Source organism: Octodon degus, unplaced genomic scaffold (assembly GCF_000260255.1).
Source record: "Octodon degus isolate 3935 unplaced genomic scaffold, OctDeg1.0 scaffold00164, whole genome shotgun sequence".
NCBI lineage: Eukaryota > Metazoa > Chordata > Mammalia > Rodentia > Octodontidae > Octodon > Octodon degus.
The window spans coordinates 611,189-625,049 of NW_004524740.1; the positions used below are offsets into that span (position 1 = coordinate 611,189).

The window sequence follows — 13,861 nt, forward strand, 5'->3', positions numbered from 1 at the left end:
AAGAAATGGTCCAAGAACAAAGCTTCCCAACATTTCCCCATTTTTCTTCAGCAGCACCCTCTAGACACAGGCTCAGCTGTCTAGATTTGTCATTAAGTTCTGGACACAGACAAGGGCTTGATTTAGGGAGGTAAATCTGGGTGATATTTCAGAGATGGTTTGGTTCTCTTTCTTTCTTTGATAGGAGGAGAGAAAAGGAGGTGTGGCTACACAAGACCACCACCCATCTAAAACCAGTAGACCTGGGCTATGCACCACCTGATGACAGGAACAGCAGCAGCGACTCAGGTGGTAGGTATCATGACATTCATTTATTCATGAAAGATAAGTGTGGATTGTCTCCTCAGAGAAGCATGGAAACTATCCTCAGGGAGAGAGTAGGCCCAAAGAACTGACTTACTTGTTGATTTCAGCAAGGGCCCAGAGCTGTTGCCTGATCCTTGGCTTCCAGGGCCCTGTGGTCCGTTGCTTTTGTTTTTGTGGTATAGAAAGATCGGATGGAAAGTCAGGAAACTTTTTTGTTTGATCTACCTTGGTGCAGGCCTTTGTAATAAACAAGGGATTCAGCTTAGCTAGTCGAAAGTCCTGGATAGTCAACTCTTCTTGGTCCTCAGGCTCCTTCCGGAACCTTGTGGGCTCTATCTTCTTTCTGGTTTTAGGTGCCTCACAGACAAAGAAAACCTTGTTCTTTAGCTTCTTTTGGATCCAGGGATCAACTGAGGCCCAAATGATTAATGTTTCTTGTAGCTGCATTAAAACAAAGGTCTGAGGGCTTTTTCACTTTGGACTCAGCCTGGGAGGGGTAGAGGCACCTAAGAGAAGGGAAGCTGTAGCAAGGAAATGGGTGAAGGGACAGTGTCTTAAGGACTTACTTTCCTTTCTGACAAGGAACATACGGTGAAGTTCATTAGAGAGATTGAGGGGAGGTGATGTAGAGAAGAGAAATAAATGGCAGAAATGCCTTACACTTTTCTTCACAGCCTGGTTCTCTTCTGCATCTAGCATGTCCAGGAGCAAGTGGAACACTTGTGGACTACGGATCCCCAGGACACCCTGGCGGAGACAGAGTGACCTAAGTAGCCAGCCCTAGGAAGATGTGCAGTCCTCTTCTTCATTCTAGTCTCTTGGATGACCTTGTGGCTTAGAGGAAGACATATGGCATCTCAGCTGAGGTAATTCTTCTCTTGCTTTTTTTTTTTTTTTTTTTTTTTCGGAACTGGGGATTGAACTCAGGCCTTTGCACTTGCCAGGGAAGCACTTATTCCATTGAGCCATCTCCCCGGCCCCTTCCCTTGCTGTTTTGAATTACTACAGAGATCCCAGTTCCCATTTATTTACCCAAAAGAGTCAAGACAGTGTCTGTACGACACACCCATCTCCTGAAGTTTTACTTCACCCATCCCCATTGACATACAGGTTATTCAGAACTCTTGATAGATCTAGAATTCAGAAATGAATCTCTCAAAATCCTACAGCTCTTTCTTCCCCTCTGTGACCCTGTTCAATTGTCTGTTTCCCTGCCATCAGTGTACCACAGGACTTGGTTCAGGGAAGCAGAGCCTGCCTTACCAGAGAGATGATTGCCTCCCGGCGAGCACTGACATTTGGGTTCATTAGTTGCCTGTGTAAAGGGAGAGTGTGTTGTCCAAGTGTGTGAGGGGTGCTTTTCAGACCCAGAGTGAGTTGGGCCTAATGCTGATAAGTGGTGTTAACTTTGATTTCCCTGTTTTGTCTCCCAGGTCAGGAAGGAGAATGTAAGAGAAAAAGCAGGTGCTATACTTTGTCACAAAGCACTAAGTGATGATCAGGACTCATCTGTCCAGAACTTCATCTTTTAAAAGTTCCTTTCAGGTTATATTTAAGTTTTATAACAATGCTGAGTGGTGTGATTAGCCTTTTTTTTTTTCAGATGAACAAAAACCCAGGGTAGGGCTCAAGGAGTGACTTACACAGCAGCACAGGCAAGGTTCTCAGGCCACTCCTCTGTTCCCCTCCCAAACCCAAGATCTGAGCATGGCCGCTCCCAGCCCAGTCTGCTTACGCTTCCACCAAGTTCATCATCAGAGGCTTCATATTGAGCTCTTCCACAGTTTCAGCCACAGCTTGCCGCATAGCCTGTAGAAGAACCAGAGCAGGATGACAGAAAGAGGGAATGCAGAGGGATGAAGGGCTCTACAAATCTTTATTAAACTCTTAATAGGGTCCCAAACTGGAGGAGCTCATAGTATGATGAAGGAAGCAGACAAGTAAGTGGCAATTAGAGCACTCTATGGGGGCATATAGGAGGATATTCTGACTCATTCTGGGTACTAAGAAGATTTCCTGGAGGAAGAAATGATGTCTCAGCTGAAACTGGCAGGGTGAGAGTGTTAAGGAGCAAAAGCCTGTGTGTGTGTGTGTGTGTGTGTGTGTGTGTGTGTGTGTGTGTGTGTTGGGGGTTGGTTCTGGGCAGAGGGGAGAGGATGGGCAAAACTGGAGGCAAGAGAAAGCATAGAGAGGTTGGGCAGCCAAAAATAGATCAGTTTAAGGAGGTGAGCAAGCTAGCAGGTACAAATCAGAACTTGATCATTCTAAGTGTACCTGATGTCTGCCTCTCAGGGGGAGAGAGATGAAGCTAGGGTTAGGCAGGGCTCAAGCTTGTGTGGCAGAGTAAATAATCCTAAGGGCATCGAGAGCCTCTGAAATTTCTTGCAGAGATAAGGCACAATCTGATTTATATTTTAGAAAAATGGCTGCAGAAGTTCTGTGGATGATTCTGTAGAAAAGATAAAAGTAAAGAAGCACAGAGGGAGGCCAGGTTGAGTCTGCTTAGCAATTTTAGAAAGCTTCCTTTGTCAGATATCATTGGGGCTGATCTTGAGAAAGCAAAATAACATTTTAATAGACAGGAAAGGGGGTGAGTCCTTTGAGTCAGTTTTTATCCTACAGAAGAAGGAGGGGTTTCGTGGGGCATTTTGAACTGAGAGAACAACCTGAGGGTAGGGAAGGTGGCTTAAAAGCATGGGCTATACCAAGGGAACAGGGAATAGGCTAAGATGAGTGTGATACTGTGGAGTGGTGTGACAGGGTCCTCCAGAGAAGGGACGGGATGGGTTTGGGCTTGGCAGCTATGGTCTCACAAAGAAGGGTTCGTAATGCGTCTTCCATTTGAGCAGGTCAAATGTGAGTTCCTCTAGTCCCTGTGCCTTGATCTTTTCCAGCCCAATGGTCCTGAGCATCTGGGTGGCTTCGAAGCGGTCCTGAGGGGAGAGTGTGTGTGAAAAACAGTTCTCCTTTCTCATGTCCCAGCCCTGTCCTAGCGTCAAGGAAAAAAGGATACAAGGCAGCCCAGAACTTACCTCAATGACAGTAGAAGAACACAGCTGGGCCAGAATGGCCCTGGTGACTGCAGCGGAGTGCACATGAATGGTCTTGACCAGCATCCTAAGTGCCTGTGAGGGGTGCGGTGGGACAGAGTGTCTAGGTGTATACCTACAGGCATCTAGATGGCCAAGTGGACTTGGGAACTGGGTGTGGAACTGGGAAACAGGTGAGGTCCTTTCTCCTGCTTCTTGGCCTCTTTGAGTGAAAAGTTTATGTGTGCACATGCACACACATACATAAATGAACGTTTACACATACCAAGTACGCATAGACACATGCACACTTGCATGGCAATATAGCCCCATCTATATGCATATGAATATTCTAAACTCATGGAGGATCCTGCTGTACTCCCAGCTGAGGCCTATTTTCTTGGGAACAAGGTTGTCAGTATCCAAGTACCATCCAAGTCAGCACTGGTGTCTGTTGCCCTGCAGAGCCCAGCCTCCTGTCCCCACACCTTCATCTGCTGGGTCTTGGTCCCTTGGCACAGGCACTGCAGCAAGAATTCTTGGGCCATGTTGCTACTGGGCCTTAGGAAACCCAAGCACAGGGCTGCCTCCAGGGCTGCTTCACCTGAGGACGACTTTATCAGCGTCTGCAGCACAAGAACGAGCTCTTCTTCATTCCCGACTTGCGTCCTCTGAGGGAGACAATAGGTGTTAGTGGGTTGTGTTTTCAGCCAGCCTTCGTGCTTTATTGGGGGTAGTTCACTGTTGCTTCCAGACCCTTCTTTTTCTCTAGACAAATTTCATGCCATCACCTTGTGACTTCACCCACATTCCCTTTTTTGTGCTGCCTGCTTGCTTGTAGCTCAAATCCCATTTCCATATGACTCTATCTTATGGATAGATCACTGTTACTTCTTTTAGCATTTCTGCTATCTTAATTCTTGGTGTTTAAAAACATATACATGCAATTGATCCAGCACTTCACTTTTAATAACTTCATGCTACCTGGACAACTAATCCAACAGACAGTTTATCATACAACTGCAACTTTTCCATAATCTCCACTTCATTAATCCCATGCCGAATATTAACTCTTTCTTACTTCTCCAGCTCATCTCCTAGTGCTAATTGCTTGATTTCATGAAAGACTAACAGTCCATTGAAACTGCTGCCTTTTCACTGCTCCATAACTTCCCTCTTCCCAACTTAAATTCCATGGTCCTAGCACAATCATTCTTCTGCTTCACTCTACTCTGTCCCCTCTTGTTTCATTGCACTCTCTTGACCAAACCACAGTCCTATGAAGTCCAGCTCTCCACTTACTCTGTGCTTGCACTTCATGGAGAAAAATCACCCTCCTACAAACTTGAGGTAGATCCTTGCTGCTTTTTGTTAATCATATTGTTTTCCCCTCTGTATCTCTTTCCCTTTTTCTTAATTTATAACCTTTCCCTCCAGAGACTCTAACACTTCTTTTTCTATTCACTCTCAGATGTTAACTTTGTTTTCTGTTTCACTGGGGGAAAAAAGCAACTAGGATAGAAGATACTTAGATGCCTCCTATTACTTCTAACTTTCTCTTCCTTTATACTTGTTGTTATGAATTATATACCCATCTGTCTAAAGCCAGTGTCTCCGCTTGTATAGATCCCATCCCCTTTCATTAACTCAAGGGTATTTCTGTAGTGACTCTTCTCGTTCTTATCAAAATCGCTTTTCTAAATACTAGACCACTGTCCCTCAGCATAGAAACATGTGATTCTTTTTCTTTTTTTTAGACTCTATCTCCAGTGCAAACTATTACCCTTTTCTTCAAAACATAGAAATTGTCCATTCTTGCTGTCTCCAGTTTTTTTTTCTGCCCAGTCTCTTAAACTCATTTTGATCAGGTCTGTATCCCCACCACCCCACTAAAATAGCTCTGTTAAGAGAATCAGTGATTCCCATATTGTTAAAGCCACACCTCAATTTTCAATTCTTCCCCCCCCCTTTGGCTATCTCAGCCCACCCTGAAGATGGAGCTAGCATGGCATGTGGTGCCAGGGTTTGAACCACGGTCCCCTGCACCTCCCTAAGCTTGCCTGAGGAGGCACTTTAGACCACTGAGCTATCTCACCAGCCCTCAATTTTCAATTCTTATATTCTTTGCTATGATATTTCCTTGACGTGTCCTTTCACTGGATTTTCAGAACAACATACTTTGGATTGTCTTCCAGTTTCCTCGGCTACTGCTTCCTCCTCTTCCTCCCGACCTCTTCACACCAGAATGCTTCCACAACAGATCCTTAGTCACTGCTTAGTGATCTCATCTGGTTTAGTGGCGTGAAGTGGCATCTATATGCTAGCAACTCCCAGATTTCTCTCTCTAGTTCAGACTTCTCTTGCAGACTCCTAATTGTTACTTGCCATTTCCCTTGGAATTCCAAAAGACATCTCAGACATGACTTGTGCCAAGCTTAACTTAGGCTGTTACTTCCAAACCTTGATTCCTTGCAGTTTTCTCAACCTTGATGCTGACTCTATCCTTTTTGTTGCTAGGACAAAAACCTGGTCTTCATCCTTGTTTCTTCACTGTCTTCTACAACTCACACTCAGCTTATCAGAATTTTGTTTTTAAAATATCCAGGATTTAATGAGATCTCACTAACTCCACTGAGATCACCATTGTCTGAGCCATTACTACATCTTACAGTACTGTTTCAGGAGCCACTAACTGGTCTTCTCTGCTTCGCTCCTGGCCTCTTCTGCCTCAGTCTTTATGCAACAGAGCAGTTAGAGTGAAATGTGAGTCGGATCACATTACTGCTCTGCTCAAAAACCTCTATGGTTCCTCATTCCACTCAGAATAATAAAAGCCCAAGTACTTAAAATAGCCCGAAAGGCCACATGTATGTTCTAGTCTGCCAACTTCTTTGATCTGAACTTTTTTTTCATTTTATGTATTTTGGTACAAGGTTTCTACTACACAGCTCAGACTCATAGTGATCCTCCTGTTTTTAGCCTCCCAAGTGCTGGGATTATAGGTATATGCCACCATGCCCAGACTCTGTCCAGCTCAGTGTGCCCTGGGAGTGGGGCCAGCGGGTCATACAGGACCAGGGATCAAACCCTGGTCTCTGGGCTTGCCAAAACAGGCACTTACTCCACTGAGCTATCTCACCAGCCCTTTGACCTGACCTTTATTTATTTTCTATTGCTTTCTCTTCCTGCCTCAGTTCAGCCACACTGGCCTGTTTGTTGTTCCCTGACTGTGCCAAGCTTGTTCTTGTCGGCATTGACTTGTCCTTCTGCCCAGGATACCATTCCTTACATTTCTAACCCTCTTATCTTCTTCATGGCTTTTGTTATGTCTTGTATCTAGATGTCCTCCCAAAGCCTCATGTACTCATAGGTGTGGCTATGACACTGCGTTCTGGCTTTTCAGAGGTTATCTGGTTAGTTCCTACACAAGTGATGCACCACTACTCAACTCTAGAGGGAACTCCCCAAGGATGGTATCTCCCATTAAAGCTGAGAGCTGGATTGCCGTATTCTGACCAAGTCTACAGTTAAAATTGTCAGAGACATTGACCTGCTTTGCCACAGTGATAGACCCTTCTATTCACCTTGTCTTCAGGGCTGGCAGCCCAGGAGTTCAGAGCCACTCGTAGGCTTGTCAGTGTCTGCATCCTGTGTCTCGCACTTTCCTTCTTCAGTTGTGTGATGAGAGCCTGGATCACATGCTTATCCAGGCAGCCTGGACAGGGAGGGGCATCAGATCAATGGCAGAGCCGCAGCTGTCCACTGAACTCCACTGTACTCTCAAGACAGAAGTTCCAAGCACTAGGATCTAGGTAGGTGTCCATTCTCTCAGGACCAGAGCAGCTGGCTGAACATGAACACAATTTCTGGAGTTTCTGTGTCTCTGTCTCTGCCTCTCTCTGTGTCTCTGTCTGTCTATCTCTTTTCTTTACTCTCTTATCTCTGTCTCCATCTCTGCCTCTGCCTCCTTTCCCTCTGTCTCCATCTCTGCCTCCGCCTCTGTCTCCATCTCCCTCTGTCTCCCTTTTCACCCCATTTTACTTCTCCATCCAACAGTACCTAGGATAATTGTCAGTCTCTGTCAAATGCTAGGTTTTCTTCTGCCCTTTCAAAAAGAAGGGACAGCATCTCTCCCAGCTCCCCACCCAGAGCGGTGACATACTCACCAAGGATGGCCAGGGTTCGATAAGCCTCATACTTCACTTTCTTTGGACCAGTTTTGGCCTGATATAAAAGGCAAGGGGTGGAAATATAACATAAAGCAATGGAATGTCAGTGCTTCAGGGACTTTCTCAGCTTTTCATGTTATGGAAGAGGAGACTAGGTCTGGAACATGACCGACCTGTCTGTGCTCCAACACAGTAGAGGCAGGACAGTGCAGTGGAAGGAGCTCTGAACCTGGGAGTTAGACTTTTGCTCAAACTATCTATCACTTAGTAGTGACTTAGGTTGGATCCCCAGAGCCTCTATTTCTTTACTAGACAGATACAGATACTAATAATTGTGCTTAATGTTGTAAGATTTAATGAGATTATCAGTAAGAATACATGCTCCCAGTTGTAAAAGGCTGTAGTGTCATTTCAGTTAATAAAGAGAATGAACTCAGGTCCAGTGCTTTCCTGGTTTTCAGTCCAGCATTTTTTGGTAGAATAAGGAAGCTTTCAAATTTCCCCTTTCTTCCAGCTGCTCTTTAAAGCAGCCAAGAGCACAAACTGGGGATATGCCATGTGCTGGGGAATCTTTCCTCATTGGCTCTGAGCTATCAGTGTGGCATCCTGGGGAGTCTGGTCTGTGCCTACATGTCCGCCCAATGCACGCCTTGGACTCTAATTCAACCTTTCCTAAGCTCCATGCAGCCCCGCAACTCACCACCTGCCATAGCGCCTTCAGAATAAACTGATCCCTCATGCCAAGATAGCCCAGAGCCTGCAGAAAGAGGGACAAAGGAAAGGGAGGAGAGCGTGGAAATGACCCCCAGGAGTCACCATCTCTCAGACTCAGCTGGAGTTTATATTTAGAACACTGCCCTTGTTCCCACCACCTACCTCCAGCTTTTTTTTTTTTTTTTTTTTTTGAAGTGGGGCTTGAACTCAGGGAAGTGCTTTTTCCACTGAGCCATCTCCCCAGTCCCTTAAATTTATTATTTATTTATTTATTTATTTATTTATTTATTTATTTTTTTGGCGGAACCAGGGATTGAATTTAGGCCCTTGTGCTTGCCAGGCAAGCGCTTATTCTACTGAGCCATCTCCCTGACCCCACCTCCAGCTTCTTGTGTCTTTCCAGATGGGCCAACTCTGAGGCATAACCACCCGTCTCTGCCTTGGCTGGTTCTCACCTGTGTTGCATAGAACTGATCATCTTCTCTGGGAGATTCCAAGGTTTTTGTGAGCTCCTACCCATCCAAGGCAGGTATGATAAAGAAAAAGGAAAAATATGAAAAATTCAAACTGAAGGGAGCTCAGGCAATCTGATTCGGCTACCTCATGGGCCAGGTTTTGCAGAGAGGGACTAAGGCTGAAGGGTGGTGTGGACTTAAGATGAAGCCACACAGGTAGGGAGCTTCCCCATGCTCCTTCCTGCTGTGGTCCTCACCTCTAATCTTTGCCATTTCAGATGATCCCTGGTAGGCTCTAACGGCCCAGGTCCCACCTGAGATTTCATAGCCAACTTGCTCATGGGGAGGTGGAACTTTTGGGTACTGTCTTTGAGGTTCCTGTGTGAGAAATAGTATAAAAAGCCGTTGTCCCCTGTTCTTTCCTCCTCAGTCACTGCTCTACCCCTGCCACAGGATCTCAGCCCAGATCAGAGATGGACCAGAGGATGCTACAGGGAGGCTCAGGGATATGCACCCCTGAGCTAAGCTGCCCTGTATCCCATGGTCCACCTTTGGACTGTGGACTGGCCTGGGTCCCCTTCTCTTCTCCTCCCCTGCCCTTCCTCTTTTTCCTAGAAGATGTGGAGAACATGGAAGTGGACAGAGCATACTTAGGATGGTGGCCTCTCATTTTCAATAACACTTTCTGGACCTCCCGTTCCTTCCGCTGGTCATACAGGGTATGCCAATGTGAGTAGATCTCAGGTGTCTTGGAGTAGCAGTAAGAGACTGAACCTGGCTTGCTCGGGTGCTGCCGCCAGCATTCCGGACTTGGGGGAAGCTCTTCCTTTGGAATCTGGGGGTACCAGTGACAGAGCTGTCAGAAGAATCCCCTGGGTCCTTTCTCTGAGTGTTGGGAGTCAGGGGAGGAGGAGTGGTGGGTTGAGGGGGTGGGTGAGACAACCTTTAGCCTCTTATTCTGGCTGAGTCATAGATCCCACTTAACCTGTTATTTAACTTGGGCAAGAAGTGATTCCATTCTACCAATCTTCTTGTCTGTTAATTGGCACCAATACCCTTGTTCTTTTTCCCTTCCAAGGGGCATCAAAAAAGATCTAGATTCTGAAGTGATTTGTAAATTGATCTGAGTCCACAGTGTGATCAGTTGAAGATCTCAGTGCATTTTGAAAAGGATATTTGAGCAGGGAAATGAAAGGCAAAGGCTGGGATGTTATAGACTAAGGGCAGGCCATTGCTCATTTAGATATTTACCGATTACCCACTGTGTGCCAAGGATGTAGTTGCCTTCCTTGCCCTTGTGAGTTTAACAAGTTAGTTGGGAAAATAGACTTTTTCCAAAATCTCTTTACTGTGTAGTGTATATGTGTGTGTGTGTGTGTGTGTGTGTGTGTGTATAGTGTGTGTGTGTGTGTGTGTGTGTATAGTGTGTGTGTGTGTGTTTGTGGGGCATCTAACCCAGTGCCTTACACAGGTAAGGCAAGTGCTCTACCTCTAAGCTACATCCCTTACTTTTAGCTGTGTAGTTACAGCTCTGACTATAGTGGAGGGTTTTGGATATGTCAGGAGAACTTTCTGAAGATTTTTCTGGGACCCATCCTTTTCTCTTTTACAGCCTTTTTTTTTTTTTTTTTTTTTTTGAGACAGGTTCTCACTACGTAGTTCAGACTAGCCTTGAGCTCACTTTGTAGCCCAGGCTGCCCTTGAACTCGCAATGATCCTACAGTTTCCTAAGTGCTAGGATTACAGGTGTGCCACCATGCTGGGCTCAGCCTCCTTATCTTTATAACTGATTTCTGTAGGCTCTAGGGGAAGAAGTTACAGCCAGAGGTTCCCACCTTAGTGACTAACATAATCATAATAAGGATATTCCAGTGATTGTCATGACTTCAGAAAATGGAAGGTTGACTCCTGGTAAGTAGGGTTTTCATATATAGCAAAGAACAAGCAAAAGAACCAAATGGGATATTGAATTAAATTTGGATTTTAGGTAATAAACGAAATATTTGGGATATGTTTATGCTAAAAATCTACTCATCATTTATTTGAACAAAATTATTTTTGGTGCTGGGGATCAAACTCAGGACCTTGTACCTGCTAGGCAGGCACTTATGCTGCTGAGCTATCTCCCCATTGTGGTATGTCTGAAGTTTAAGTTGTATTGAGCACTCAGTATTTTATCTGGCAAGCCTGAGGATCTGCTTGTTAACTAATAAGACTGAATCCCATTAGTAGTTTTACCTGCATAGCCCAGGTCTTATAGATTTTCTCAACAAGGAGCATAGGCAGGGGACCGGCCTGTGACAGAGGAAGACCCTGAGGCTTAGAGAAAGTGGTTTGTCCAGGCTCACACAAAGTTAATGGTGGTCTGAGAGGTGCATGTCAGGATTCTGTCAGGGTTGGCCCTCCTTTGGTGACACAGTTCTCAGGGCAGAGGTCTTACCTTGTAGCAGGACAAGGGCAGGTGAACAGGAGCCATGGCTTTTCTGAATTCTGGTAGGAGGAGTGAGAGTATGTATGTGATACAGATAAGATAGCAGGTAGAGGTGAGTTAAAGAATCACTCACTTAGGCATTCATCAGTCAGCATCAAGCACTAACCCCAGGTATCTTACCAGGTATCTTACCAGGTACTAGGAACATAAGCAAGGCCCTGAAGGATATTGTAGTCTTCTAGGGCCTTGCTGCTGTGGTCTATAGAATCATGCCAGCACTAGTGAGTGTCTCAGAAATGCTGCCTCAGGAATGCCATCCCAGACCGACTGAGTCAGCATCTTCATTGGAACAAGATCCCCAGACCATTCCTACGTAGTTGAAGTTTAAGCAACACAGGCCTAGCAGGTCTTCTCAACCCTGCATGCATATTAGAATCATTTTGGGGAACTTTAAAGGTTCCTAAAGCCCTGCATCATTGAATCAGATTCTGTGGGGATGGGGCCTAGCATGTTGGGTAGATCTCCAGAAGATTCAAATATTCAACTAAGGGTAAAAACTAATGTTCTTGTTCAGTTTCTCAAACTTGAATGTGCAATAGCATCACCTGAAGGGCTAGTTAAAACACAGATTTCTAGGACTCATCCCATAAGTATCTGACTCGCGATATTTGGGGTAGGCTCTGATAATTTGCGTTGCTAGTAAAGGTGATGCTACTGCTGCTTCTCCTCGGACTATGTTTTGAGAACCACTGGTGAGACATGTTTCTTAGTGACTAACAGAGGGAAGCAAAAGTGGAAATAGATAAAGATGGCATTCCAGAGAGGCACCTAGCCTGGCTGGGAGGATAAGGGAAGGCTTCCCAGATGTAGAGTATACAAGTCAAGTCTCAGTACAAGCAGGAGTTAGCCAGAAAGATAAGGCATTAGGCACTTCTGTGAGTCGGCCCTCCTATTATATATAAACACCTTATGCAAACGCTTGGAGGTGTGAGGGTTGGGTGCAGGTCAGAGTGCAGGTATGAGAGCAGAAGCTGGGGAGACAAATTCTTGTTTTCAGAGGACCTTGTAAGCCCTGCTGAGGGGCTGCAGACTTACTCTGAGGGCTGTGTGACACCAGTGTGTTTATGGCTTGCCCTATAGATTTGCTGAACTCGCTCAGCTCCTTGCCTGGGATTGGGAGCCAGATAGCCTTGCTTTTAAAGAACCCGGTCCCAGCCCCGGCCCTGGCCCCATTCCCACCCATTCTGTCCTTACCTTTGGTCCTCTCTGGATATTCCAGCCATGGATACATGAACATTGACTTAGAGATTTCAAAGATGTCCACTAATTTTTCAGAAGCCATCTTCTCCTGGTGGGGCAAGAGGGAGCCTGGGCAGTGGGTAGTTTGGGGCTGTGGGGGAAAAGGCACACAACTGGAGACCTGTTGTCTGGTACAAGAGGGACCAATGAGGTGGACAGACTTCTGAAGACAGAAGCTTCCAGCTGCTGAGCAACCAGATCACCTTGGCAAACAGAACACTCAATATTCTTGAGTCCCGCCCCTGGCCACTACTGGGCCTGTGGACCTAACTGGGCACTTTACATCTCTGAAAGTCATGCTTGCTTGCCTAAATAGAGTTGTGTCAAAGCATTAGAAAGGAAGTTGGGGAGATGGCTCAATAGAACAACGAGGACCTGAGTTCAATCCCCAGTTCTGCCATTAAAAAAAAGGAAGTCAGAGCATTCAGAGTTTTCCTTAGGATTAGTTAAATCAAGAAACTGGCAGGGAAGGGGAAAGCTTTCATGCCTCCTGCTCCTGTAGCAAGTGACTGTGTGTATAGTACAGAGCTCTTTTTTATACCTCCGACTTTTGCATAGGCTGTTCGCTCTGCCTCTGTACCTATGAAACTGTTCATAAAATCTTTCCAACTCCATAGAAATATAACTTCATCTCTAGAGTTTCCTTTCTTGCCCCTGCTCCTTATCCCACTCTCAGTGATGTAACCCCATCTCCCCACAATGGGACCACATCCTTCTCTAGAGTTGCTTCTTGTAAGTGCTTACATATTTAATATGTTCCTAGGGCCATCATCCTCACTGGACTGTGAGTTGCCTGAAGGTGAAGACGGTGACTTGTGGCTGTTCACCCCTCAGTTGTGGTCTCGCCACCCCCAGCCCCAGTGCCTAGCACAGTACCTGGCAGGCAGCTACTGTAACAAGAACACACGGGCCACTAAGTCAGCACGCTTCACATCACCAGTGAACCGACATAATGTGCACGATGTGACACACTGGGAAAGACACCACCTCCCAAATGCTATGCCTACCCGAAGTGTTTGATCTGGATATAGTTATGAGGAAATAATTAGGAAAATCCAAATGAAGGAATATTTGATAAAAATCTGATCTAAACTCTTTAAAAAATTGATGTGTTAAAGACTAACAGTATGTTAATGGACACTAAGAAGGCATGACGCCTAAATTCAACGTGTATACTTAATTGGATTCTGAATTTCAGAATAGCTATGAAGATCATTATTCAGGCATTTGATGATGGATTGTATATTAGAAAGTAATAGTGTGTCTTTGCTACATTTCCTTTGTGTGTTACCTATTTTGTGGTTATGCAATGTGTTATTAGGAGACACATACTGAAACTTTTAGGGATGTGTTAGCATATCTACAACTTTCAAATAATTCAGAAAAAAAATGTAGACACTCCCATATACTGGCACAGAGAGAGAGAGAGAGAGAGAGAGAGAGAGAGAGAGAGAGAGA

The 13,861-nt window shown here is 45.4% G+C and overlaps 1 protein-coding gene across 2 annotated transcripts; it reads right to left on the reverse strand.

The window, feature by feature from the left end:
* Nucleotides 1-396: 396 nt before the first annotated feature.
* Nucleotides 397-12,494, reverse strand: Heatr9 (HEAT repeat containing 9). Of its 2 annotated transcripts, XM_004643050.2 has the most exons (15): nucleotides 12,359-12,494; nucleotides 11,114-11,163; nucleotides 9,324-9,508; nucleotides 8,931-9,036; nucleotides 8,674-8,730; nucleotides 8,205-8,261; nucleotides 7,502-7,559; nucleotides 6,920-7,050; nucleotides 3,824-4,006; nucleotides 3,339-3,431; nucleotides 3,120-3,239; nucleotides 2,042-2,115; nucleotides 1,570-1,621; nucleotides 967-1,053; nucleotides 397-747 (listed from the first exon to the last, which is right to left on the reverse strand). In XM_004643050.2, the coding sequence occupies exons 1-15, from the start codon at nucleotides 12,444-12,446 to the stop codon at nucleotides 397-399; spliced, it is 1,692 nt and encodes a 563-aa protein (XP_004643107.1). In that variant the 5' UTR covers nucleotides 12,447-12,494. The 2 variants fall into 2 exon arrangements, with proteins under 2 accessions (XP_004643107.1, XP_023558874.1); XM_023703106.1 differs by lacking the exon at nucleotides 8,931-9,036 and having other exon boundaries at nucleotides 9,320-9,508.
* Nucleotides 12,495-13,861: the final 1,367 nt, after the last annotated feature.